The sequence below is a fragment of the Actinia tenebrosa genome, unplaced genomic scaffold, assembly GCF_029948245.1.
Source record: "Actinia tenebrosa isolate PJP-AT-01 unplaced genomic scaffold, QUT_ActTen_1.0 PGA_scaffold16__25_contigs__length_10494907, whole genome shotgun sequence".
NCBI classification, from domain to species: domain Eukaryota; kingdom Metazoa; phylum Cnidaria; class Anthozoa; order Actiniaria; family Actiniidae; genus Actinia; species Actinia tenebrosa.
In genome coordinates this window covers 5,668,072-5,680,216 of record NW_028292576.1, presented here as the reverse complement: position 1 = coordinate 5,680,216, position 12,145 = coordinate 5,668,072, and the positions used below count along the sequence as shown (strand labels likewise).

The 12,145-nt window shown below is 37.4% G+C and overlaps 1 protein-coding gene across 1 annotated transcript; it reads right to left on the bottom strand.

Annotated features, from left to right (window-relative positions):
* Positions 1-3,553: 3,553 nt before the first annotated feature.
* Positions 3,554-11,971, bottom strand: LOC116292265 (MAM domain-containing glycosylphosphatidylinositol anchor protein 2). The gene is made up of 6 exons (XM_031699547.2): positions 11,832-11,971; positions 11,354-11,600; positions 10,046-10,160; positions 8,055-8,204; positions 7,406-7,659; positions 3,554-6,915 (listed from the first exon to the last, which is right to left on the bottom strand). Exons 2-6 carry the CDS (start codon positions 11,519-11,521, stop codon positions 6,826-6,828), a joined length of 777 nt encoding a protein of 258 aa, XP_031555407.1. The 5' UTR covers positions 11,522-11,600; positions 11,832-11,971; the 3' UTR covers positions 3,554-6,825.
* Between the last annotated feature and the right edge of the window lie 174 nt (positions 11,972-12,145).

Here is a 12,145-nt window from a genome sequence, read left to right as displayed (position 1 = left end):
TTGTAGGCGTACCCTATATTACTGTAGCTTAACTATGCGCTGTGATTGGTTGAATTACTGAAAGACAACGAGAAACCATTTCTATCCATAGTTCCGACTCCCCTTAGTTACCGTTGCTATGTCCCACAAGCTTAACACATTATCTAAAATATTTTCAGAATTTAAAACTCTGATAACGGAAAATTGCTTATAAATTGTTTCGATATTTTACTGTCCTGCGAAAAGAATAGAAAATTACCCCGTAATCCTTGTAGTGCTCTTTAAAACAAATACTGTGCAGTTGTTTGTGGGACAAGATTTTAATTAAACTGTGAAAACTGCTGCAACGGTGATTGGCTAGGTATTGAGTCGGAACTTCGTTTGTTACTGTGTGTCGTACCGTACCTTAGTTCTCGATAGCCATAGAAACTTTAGGATTTGTAAAATCTACGATGGCGACGTCAATCGGAAGTGTAAATAATTTCTCTTTGGGTTTCTGTTCATTGGATACTTCTTTCAAAACATTGTCAGTAAAGTCGACTCACCCACAGGTAAGGCAGTCGGACTTCAAAGACATGAAACCCTTAAGTGAAGTTACTTACACTTCCGGTTGACGTCCTTGTTTTTGTAAATCTTTCAAAAGAAATATACTTCAAGTCTCACTTGACTGAAATCAAAAACATTTTGATCTTTTTGTCACTCATATATGTGTCTTGTGTGTTGTGTTTATATCTACAAAACAATCATGATTACATCCTCTCCTCGCGTCTCGGCTACCTTTCAAAATGGCGCAGGGGACTGTGAAAGGGAATATTTATTTATTGATGGGAGCAAAAGCTAAGGTATTTAAAAGATGAGACAGAATTACTGAAATGGCTAGTAAGTAATTACTCCAGAAGTAGTAGTCTTTTGTCTTTAAAGGCCGTGGAATCTTGTGCAATAATAAAAAAACATAGAAAACACGTGCGATTGATATGTGCACTTCAAGCACGCGAGAGTTGGCAGAACAAGGGTAAAGAGTTAGGAGAAGCACGACGCGTAGTAAGTGTTGTAAGCCCAAAAAGTGACAATAAACAACTGCAATTTATTCCACTACCAAAGAACATGGTTGTCAGGCATTAGGCTCATTTACATATCTTTAACTAACATCAAGAGAATATGAAGTAGGAGAGCCCATCCCCGTCACCAGAAATCTGGGACATTTAAGCCCGCGCACATTGAGCGGCGGTACCTCCCATTGCTCACTCCCCAAGGGTCTCAAAGGCATAACTTTGGATCAACGTCTTTGAGCTTTTGGTTTACAATTTTCCGCTCGTATTCTGTAAAAACATCAGTCACTTTGATCAATTTTCAAGTGAACGAAGTTAACTTACAGAGGGTTATAGTACTAAAATATAATGAGAACCCTGTGTTTAATTTGATTGTGAGGGCATGGGACCAAATATACCCGGTCTGTTTACAACATGGCAGATAGGCCATGAATATTTTCGTTGTTTTTGGTCGAAATTTTCGTAAAATTTGGCCATTTTCTCCTTCGAAATGGCGGAATCCTTTCTCTGTGGAACTCTCCATTGACCATGGATTTGGGAGGCCGAAGGAACCAACTTAAAGGTAATTTTTTAGCTAAAAATCAGCGTAATTCGAACGGGGTTTATTCGAAGTTTCTAAAGTTAGGTCACCGGATACTCTTCATAATCACTTGAACTTGAACTCTATTTACTATGGAAAACGCTACGATAAATGCTTTTTCGCTGTCTTCACTGTAGGGTCTTTGCTATTTTCATCGCATTTTTTCCCTGGCGTCTTCGCAGTTTTTAGCTTGTTCGTATACTGAAAACCATCTTGATTTGATCTTTTTGGATGTTCTTTTACATCGATTGTTAAGTTTAATGTTTAATTCGTCTATGAAGAATACATGATAATTTAATTTCAACTTTTTACTACCTTTTGAAGACATTTTTTTCTTCGGAAAGTAAACATTTTTCTCTTACATTGAAGTCACTACAACTCTGACCAATCAGGAATCGCATGCTAAAAATAGCTCAGGCTTGCGCGCGGAGCTAAAAATAGATTTTCAAAAACCTTCATGGGGCACATGCTCTCTTACTTAATATTCTCTTGCTACCTGCATACATGAACTTTATTTTTGTCGAAACTATCCCGTGTGTCGGTGATATGACGCTGCTGTGACGAGATACAACAATAACAAACCTCATAAAGACAAACAAATAAACATAAAGTAAACATAAAAACAAACAAACAAGTAATTCCGGCATATTTTTTGTGAGGTTTTATTAGTCAAATTCATTATTGAATATTCATCACACCGTTTAAATACGAGCGAAATTGAACGTCTTCTAAAGAGGTACTTTGCAGAATTGCACCAGCAAAGGCGTTTGGGATACTAAATCGTCCTCAATATTTTAGAACATCGTCTTCTCTTCCGCTCCTACTTATCCAGTACATAAATACAACGATTCTTTGATTACCGATAGATACCATTATAGTGTTCATATAGTATTACGAGGGTGCTTACAATTATGCCCCGAAAGACCCGAAATTCCAGTTTGAAAACCAGTTATATGTTATCCGATTGAAAAGTTCCATAACAATCGCTCTAATCTACTTTTCCCGCGCTTATCGGTTCTACAGGTAGACGCGTGAACCAATTGTCACAAATCAAAGTTTCACGCTATTTTTACTGGGTTGCCTGTGGCAGCCCAGTCTAAAAATGCGTTGCGTTCAGAAAATGCCAAAATTGCGCAATTAGTACCCAGGGGTCTTCACGGCACTACCCAAGAGACTTTGCGGACATATGATACAGAGATCCCGTTTGAAGTCTAATTTATATTCAAGTGACAGTTGCCAATCAATGTCTAATTTATCAAAGTGATTGATTGGGGGTGGGGCTGCGAATCACCGGACGGCAATGGCCGGCAGTCTAATGTTTTTTCCAGAAATTGTATAAAGTCTATTAATCTAAAAAACAAAAAACAAAAAAAAACAAAAACAAAAACAAAAACAAAAACAAAAACAAAAAAAACAAAAAAACAAAAACGGGAAAGATTAAGCAAAAGCGTGAGTAGGTATAATGTTTTGGTCACCCATCCAAGTGCTAACCCTCCTCAGACGAGCTTGACTCAGCATCTTGAACCGCAACGATTTATCCACTGGACCACGGTTCCAGGTGAATCAGCATAACAATAGCCTAAAAACAATGCACCGAATAGACTAGAGTTTTTAACAATCTATTTTCAACCGATTCCGTGCGTGGCAGAGATGCAAGGGACTAGCCGATATGGTCTGGGGGCCGGCTGGTCTCTCCCCTGATGCTTCGGCTAGAACATTTTCTTGCGTAATTCGTACACCCAAGGGCAGAAGGATTTAATCGCCGTCAGGTCCGAAGTCCATACGACGCCCCAGCTCTGCGGATGTCTCGGGGGTATGGCAAAGTGGAGTCGTATTTTTGGAATTTCTTTTGGGTGGTTCGAATCCCATCGCATCCACATAAGATTTTTCTTTTTTTTTTTTTTTAATTCCATTTTTTATTATATTAAAATCTTCAACAATAAGCTAATGCAATCTTTTTAGTGAAAAAAGAAAGATTTATTCCTAGTCGGTTGGTTATAAGCCTGTATAAGTTCGATCACACGTTATTAGTCATATAAGCAATATCGATCCGCGAAAAGTAGAGCAATGCTTTCCTATCTTTCTTGGCAAAGTCTGCTGACAAGAACATTTACTGCACTTGGATATGCCCGCAAAGGACTAGTGGATGGTGCCGTGAAGACTTATGTGTACTATTGCTCAATTTCTGCATTTTATGACAAGGAAAATAAACAGCTACCCCAGTAAATAATATAATAACAAAGGATGGTAAAAAGATAAGAATATTAATAGGTAATTCTGACTGAGAAAATTGGGGTATTTGATCTTGCTGCGTCATGCCGCAAGATCAAATTCACAAGTAGTCAGTGTGACATGCATAACGCAAAACTGTTTATTTCATAGCCCAATGGCAGAACCTGCAATTATTTTAATTTTATGTAGAGAACGCCTTAAGGTAGCAAATCGTCTGAGACGAGTTAAAGGAAATCATTCTTATCTATGAAACATTCCTTTATCTTTTGACTAACATTGCAAACTTCTTCAGCTGTACTAGGCCTCTGTGCATGATACGGGCAGCCCAGTGAACGCCTATACGTGCGTCTTGTTTACCATTAGCAATAGAATTTTTAATTCAATCGCAAGGACTGGTTTAATGATAAGCACCCCGGTTTAGTCGCAGGACTTATGAGGGGCAGAATTGAAAACTTCATATATAGAGACTTAACAAACTATTATAAAGTTGCAGCAATTATGCATTGTTTTTTCCTTAAAATAAGTTTCAAGCTCGTGTACTTTTGACACTGGTCTTTTTACTCAACGTACAGTGCGACTATGCCAACTAGGCCACCCAAACAAATTTGCATGTATTAACCAATCATGGTGAACTATTTAATTAACAGAATCTACACAAATTTTCACAAATTTCTCTAAATTTTGCATGCGTATGATCAGGGGTGAACAAGAGCTAGTTTAAACTCCAGAATTTGTCACCATCGTATTATATTCAGCGTGAAAATAAGAGTTGAGAATTTCAATTAACATTTGTAGTCGCACTGTAATAAGTCGCGAACAAGTCTTAGATCCAGTATTGTGCAGAAAAGGGCCGTTCCATGCACGACTTTCAAAAATGGCCGCCAAACTCGGTTGGGACTAGGGACAATTGAATGGAAGCGAGGTAAGTAAGGCCTCATTAGTAAACAAAGTCTACTCAATACGATATTTTGTGTCAAGGTCATTCATTTCACCAATTCGAGTTCTTTTAAGAGTCTTTTGAAGTAAGGGTGAATGACTTTGACACGAAATATCGTACTGACTTTGTTTACTAATGAGGCCTTACTTACCTCGCTTCCTTTCAATTGTCCCTAGTCCCAACCGAGTTTGGCGGCCATCTTTGAAAGTCGGTTATACGTCGCTCTACTCATGTGCTGAACCTAAAAGCCCCTTTTCTCATTCAGTAATTTAAATACTGCTGTGTTTTGTGACTAAAGACCTATTTGCATAAGCATAGCCTCGCTTAAGATCAAATCATTTGCACAAGTCAACCATAAATTAAAGGAAGTGCAGATTGAGCAATACCAATGTTCAAGCAGTACATAGATGGTATCTCTAAATAGCTGACTTATAAACGAGGCTAAGCCTATGCAAATGAGTCTGTGGTCTTCAAAGTCAGCGGTATGCCTTGAATGCGAAGCTAAAGTTTGTACTTTTAGCATTACGTTTACCGCTGACCGCTAACTGCACTAACTTTTAAGGGTTCGTATTGTTGAAGGTGTGCATTCTTTGATGACCTTTATTTTGTCCCCTATAAAACAGCCCAAGAATGCACTACAACCCAGTTTTTCCCTCAACCTCGTAACTGATGACTATATTAGCGCCATAATGATTTAAATATCGTAATGCAAATCAGCCATGATCGAGGTCTTCCAGGGGGCAATAAATATTGAAATAGGAGGCAATCAAGCAGCTAAACTCTCCTGATTAGAATTGTTTTTGCCCCTTTTAGCAACCACGGCAACCACGTGAAGAATGTGCATTACAATATGAAAATATCATAACATCGATCGTTGATATATATCTAATAATGATAATCACCTAGTGTGAGAAAGGTCACGCGTAGTAGGGTATATCATGTATATACACCCCTGTGCATAGATATCTAATAATGATAATCACCTAGTGTGAGTAAGGTCACGTGTAGTAGGGTATATCATGTACACACACCCCTGTGCATAGATATCTAATAATGATAATCACCTCATGCGAGTAAGGTCACGTGTAGTAGGGTATATCATGTATATACACCCCTGTACATAGATATCTAATAATGATAATCACCTCATGCGAGTAAGGTCACGTGTAGTAGGGTATATCATGTATATACACCCCTGTACATAGATATCTAATAATGATAATCACCTAGTGTGAGTAAGGTCACGCGTAGTAGGGTATATCATGTATATACACCCCTGTATATAGATATCTAATAATGATAATCACGTAGTGTGAGTAAGGTCACGTGTAGTAGGTTGTATCATGTATATACACCCCTGTGTATAGGTATCTAATAATGATAATCAACTGGTGTGAGTAAGGTCACGTGTAGTAGGGTATATCATGTATATACACCCCTGTACATAGATATCTAATAATGATAATCACCTCATGCGAGTAAGGTCACGTGTAGTAGGTTATATCATGTATATACACCCCTGTATATAGATATCTAATAATGATAATCACGTAGTGTGAGTAAGGTCACGTGTAGTAGATTATATCATGTATATACACCCCTGTGTATAGATATCTAATAATGATAATCAACTGGTGTGAGTAAGGTCACGTGTAGTAGGGTATATCATGTATTTACACCCCTGTACATAGATATCTAATAATGATAATCACCTAGTGTGAGTAAGGTCACGTGTAGTAGGGTATATCATGTATATACACCCCTGTACATAGATATCTAATAATGATAATCACCTAGTGTGAGTAAGGTCACGTGTAGTAGGGTATATCATGTATACACACCCCTGTACATAGATATCTAATAATGATAATCACCTAGTGTGAGTAAGTTCACGTGTAGATATCTAATAAGGATAACCACGTAGTGTGAGTAAGGTCACGTGTAGTAGGGTATATCATGTATACACACCCCTGTACATAGATATCTAATAATGATAATCACCTCATGCGAGTAAGTGCACGTGGGGTGGGGGCGTAAAGTGGTGGGCCTTAAGCAGTGCACTCGCCATCTTCAAGGAATATATCATCCAAGGCTACGTCACTGTAAAAGCCGCTTCCCCTGATGACTTCGAACACAACCTGTTTGTAAGATGTTAAGAATACAAGATGTTGAATCTGGTTAGTGGTTTTGACGAGCAGGACATATCGTATGCAAACGGGTGGGGCGCAGCAGTAGATGAGTACAGATGAAGGGAAGCGCAATGCTTGGAGCAAAAGTACAGTGCATTCTTTATAAAGCGCCCTGATCAAAACAACAATCTTGATATGAATAAATACTCTAATATTGAGCGATATATTTGGTTGAAGGATCTATTCCTATAATTATAACATGAATACCTAATGGTGCCTTATAATCTTACGTGCATATCAGTTGTTGAATTATCTTCTCACAATCAATGTAAACGTTAGGCTATCGAACAGCGTTTGTTCTAAGTGACCAGGTTGCTATCTAGACCTCGCTCACCAAAATGAGTTCAGGTAGCGCAGTTGGACATGGGTTCGAATCCCGCCTGGGGCTCGGAATTCTTTCCGAGAAAATGTGCCTGATGAAATACAATTTCTTAAATACCTTATAATCATTAGGGCTTGTAACAGTTGCACTTGCTCTATACCACTTCTGTCCCTGGTTACCGCTCTTCGTAAAAATCATATTCTTTGTTCCTGTGTGGTTATCTATTACATAGACTTTCAAAGACCCCATGGTTGATCCATACATGTGGTATGCAAACTGAAGACATCCAGAATTAACGGTAAATGCCGGACTTCGAAGCTCTGTTGACGCATTTGCCGCTGGACCCGTAGCCTCAGCGTAGACGTAAAAACCTTAAACAATAATTAATATTTGCCTTTCATGAACTGTGTTGGCAAAAAAATGAGTCATACAACAGAAGGTGTGCAGCTTAATAAACCTTTTCGGCTTGGGCCTAATAGTTCAGACCACGACGTTCGAGATTGTCTTCATGACGTTGACTTTACGGAATCTACTGTTCATTCATTGCCAAAAATTATAAAATCTTACGGAAAGCATAAAGTGAATACATGTATCATTATATCATGATGGTCGTAAACATCCAGCTGGAATATCAAGACCGATGGAACTGGATTCCTAAACCGCCATTTTGCCTGGCATAGCAACGTTGTATTGTCTCCGACGCGCAGTGCATTTTGGTTTACTAGGATTCTTTAACAGATATGGAAGCTTAAGTATCATTTCTAACCTGCTTTGCTCAAATCTTTTGTCGTATCACCATCAGGACCAGTATCTACGCTGGTTGTGGATCCTTTCTTACGGTTCCACTTGTAGGCGTTTAGTGGGTCGGTTGTCCACATGCACATATCGGTTTCAAAGTCACAATATCCAGGATTACCTAAAGAGAGAGATAAAGGGAGAGATTATTTATCATTTTTTGTCGATGTTTTTTTACCAATTCAATGATAATTACGAAAAACGTTGTGATACTAAAAATTAGAAATAATAAGGGATAATCAGAATTCGAATATTGGATAAGATGTTCTTTTGAATAATTAGCCTTCGTTTTGTCTAATGTATCCTTGTCTTTTGCGTGACGTCATCAAATAAATAAAACTCAAAATATTCACTCCACGAAACGTTTTGGTATATATGTTGTTTATTCCCACATAAGGAAAGCTTTACCAAAATAATTTTGTATTATCGATTTTTGGTTTTCGATTTATCACGAGTCAAATTCTGTCACGCAATTCTGTCACGTACTTTCAAAGCATTAGAAACGGGGAAATTTGATTGAAATAATAAGTTTTTAACTTAGTAGTAGATGATTGGTAAATTCATTTCGATGACTATATTATTAATTTTGAAGTGGACATATCATAAACATGATTTTCAACCTTCGTGATTTGGCCGCCATCTTTGTGGACCTCAATGGGACACAAAGATGGCGAACCTATACATTTTATCTAAATTATGAGTATAACTTCTTTTAGCTAGAAAATTGGCAGAGTTATGTAGTTTGTATTGCTCTTTCGGTCTATTCTCGACTTTCACATCCCCATAATGCCTTGCGTTTTTGGGGGGTAACCAATCAAAAAACTGTCCCAAATTGAAAGGTTTCTTAATTGAATTTATACTATACCTGCTTTTATCTGTACAATACTGATTATCAGTCTATTTCAAGTTATTTTGCGTGTACAGATCATGAAGAGTTTTGGTCTTACAGAAAACGTATTGACTTACGAAAAAATATTTAAAAATTTACCTTAAACGTCTTCAGGCGTCTATCTTTTTCTGTTTTTTACTTCTTCATTTTATATTTGGATACCAAACAAGGTATTGTCAACATTGTCTGATCAGCCTTCAGCAAAATAAGTGGGTTTTTACCCTCTGGTTACCCGCCAAAGACGCAATTATGGATTATGGGGATGTGAAAGTCGAGAATGGAAAATTTAAGTATAATGTAAGTCTTGGGAAAATTTTCGAGGACGTAGGTGAAGAGTTCCCATAACATTTCCGAAGGAATGATAAAGTCGATATTTGAATAATAAAATCAGTTATTACGAGTAAGCCAAAGCAGTTTTGACTGTGAATAAACAATATAGCGTTTGACGTTTGTATGTCAATGGCAAGATCAATTTACCAAATGTGTAAGGCCTAGGGCAAACGTCGAACTTTCCATGCACCGAACTCATTGAACAATGGATATCAGGTGATAATGAGGCGGCATTCTTTGATGTAATTAAGTTCGGTGCATGGAAAGTTCGACCTTTGCTCTAGGCCTAAAACCTTTATCATATATAATCACTTATCAACTTCCAGCAAGTAAAGAAGTTTTTATTCAGGGGTGTTCATTACCATAGAGTTTTAAAAACATGCATCTTTCTAGTTAATTCTTTTTAGCCAGTTGTTATGAATTGCTTTAGAAATGAGATGAAAACATCGATTTGTACCTCACACTGTGTGAGAAATTCCGCCACACAGGTTTTGGATGAGGTTTGATTTAAGAATAGCATGTGTTACGGAAGGTGTTGATTTCGATTTCATGAGCCACAAGTGAGTGATTCATATTAAATGATATGAAATCTTCCATAAAAAGAAATCTTCCAATAGTCAAATTCACTTCCAAAATGGCGGATATGACGTCATGTGCAAACGAAAAATAGTCGTGTAATTTGTACGCATGGACTTTTAAATGATAAAATAATAATACTAATTTCAAATTTGATTAGTACTCACCAGTTTCACAGTTTTTACCAAGAGTGCTTTTCGTACATTGACAGCGATATTCCTGTTTGTTGTTCTGAAGGATACAGGTGCCTCCATTAAGGCAAGGTTGTGGTTCACAAGGACTCTATGAAAAATAGAATTACCGATAAATAACTTAACTATTTTATATTTTTAGTTCTGCATGAAGAAAAATATAAAAATGCTTGTAGTTAAAGAACGAACGAACGAACGAACGAACGAACGAACGAACGAACGAACGAACGAACGAACGAACGAACGAACGAACGAACGAACGAACGAACGAACGAACGAACGAACGAACGAACGAACGAACGAACGAACGAACGAACGAACGAACGAACGAACGAGCGAGCGAGCGAACGAAAGAAAGAAAGAAAGAAAGAAAGAACTTTAGTGACATTGACATTGACATCACATTTAATTCTTCAAATCTGTATTCTTTTAAACAATAAAGATTTCACCTTTCCTATAGAAAACAGTTCAACCGAAAAACATTGATAGTTGCGAAAAATTTGTCGCATATTTAAAAAAGGGATTATACTTTGTATTTGATGGTGCAAAGCATCCCCAAGAGTGTCAAAAGACTGAAACATGGCGTCTATTGTGATGCCGTTAACAATGGAAGCTAGTGAGAAGTATTTTGTTAAATGACACCAACATGACTGTGGTGACGTAACGTGAAAAAGAAGAATTGACTGGAATAATGCAGTTAATAAAAGATAGTGATGACTTATGCAGTACCAAAGAAAATAACATTTTGCTATAATAATAAAAAATCTTAGAGTTTGAACTACACCGCCAACGTTCCTTGCGGAATCTGTGATCCGTCTGGTTGAAATATCGTTTGCCTTATTTAGATTGTGATAAATATTTTTTTACAGAGATTGAATAAAGTATTCACTTGACTTGACTTTCTCTCTATTCACAATTTTCTTTCTCATTAATGATACATATTAATGTCTAAGACTTTCAAACAGGTTTTACGAAAATTCGAACCCACAATCTAGGTATAATTTCAACGCTTTCCTTTTCATGACGACCTCTCATTTGGGAATCGTGACATTCCGACAAGATCCGTAAGGTTCTCAAACTCATCTTACATCTAAATTAGTTCAAGTTGTTAGGTGAACAGAAGAAAAAGGGTGTATTTTAGTACCTTGTTATGTTAGTTTTCGAGAATGAAAAACACTTGCAGAAATTCCTAAATTGCATGACATTTTCACCTCACCAAAAATATTACTCATCTTTTCGTACTATGAAGAATTCACTTGTAAGTTTGGTTAGAAGTGGGCTTACCTTCATGCTGAAATGAGTAAATGCGTTGTTTTGTACCATGTTCTGCGGGTGAGTATATTTATCGGTTGATAACAGCTCACATACGTGAAGTCCATTATTCTGGGCTGTGGTTTGAAAGTTCATCGATAGACACCAAGGAACCTCAAGGCACGTAAAGACACAATCCATTTTATTATGAACTTGAGAGGTTTGTTTCTGGATGTCTTTGTCGTTTATGGAAAAGGACAAAATGGAGCCAGGAAAAGCACTAAACAAGAATTCATCATGTTTGTTCATATGGCCGTTGTGTTCAATACATTTGCTGTGGTATATTGCACACAACGACAGTACTACAGTAAGCCATGTCATGGCTAAGCAATCCTTCGTACTCGAAGGAACGATCTAAAATGACTAAAGCTGATAGGTAACCAGTTTTGTCCCTAGTGATGATTAAGCACAGTATTAGCTATTCAGACGTAAGCGGTATTGATCAACTCACCACGCTAGTAAGATGCCATCAGTTGTTCATGTTATAGAAACAAATATCTAGTGGCAACGAAGGCCCTAAAATATTGAGATTTTACCATGTTTCGACTAGCTATACAAGTCTCTAGACAGACGTACCAGGCACATGTTGGGTTTCCTGGGTTATCGTTGGACTCCTGTGGCGGAGTATGTATGATATTATTATAATACACTCGACATTATTACTCGATTCTGATTGGACAAGAGGAGTACAATTAAATCGTTATTGTACTCTGTAGAGTCCCAATTAAGTTGCTCAATTTTGTTGAGTGTATCACAAACAAAAAA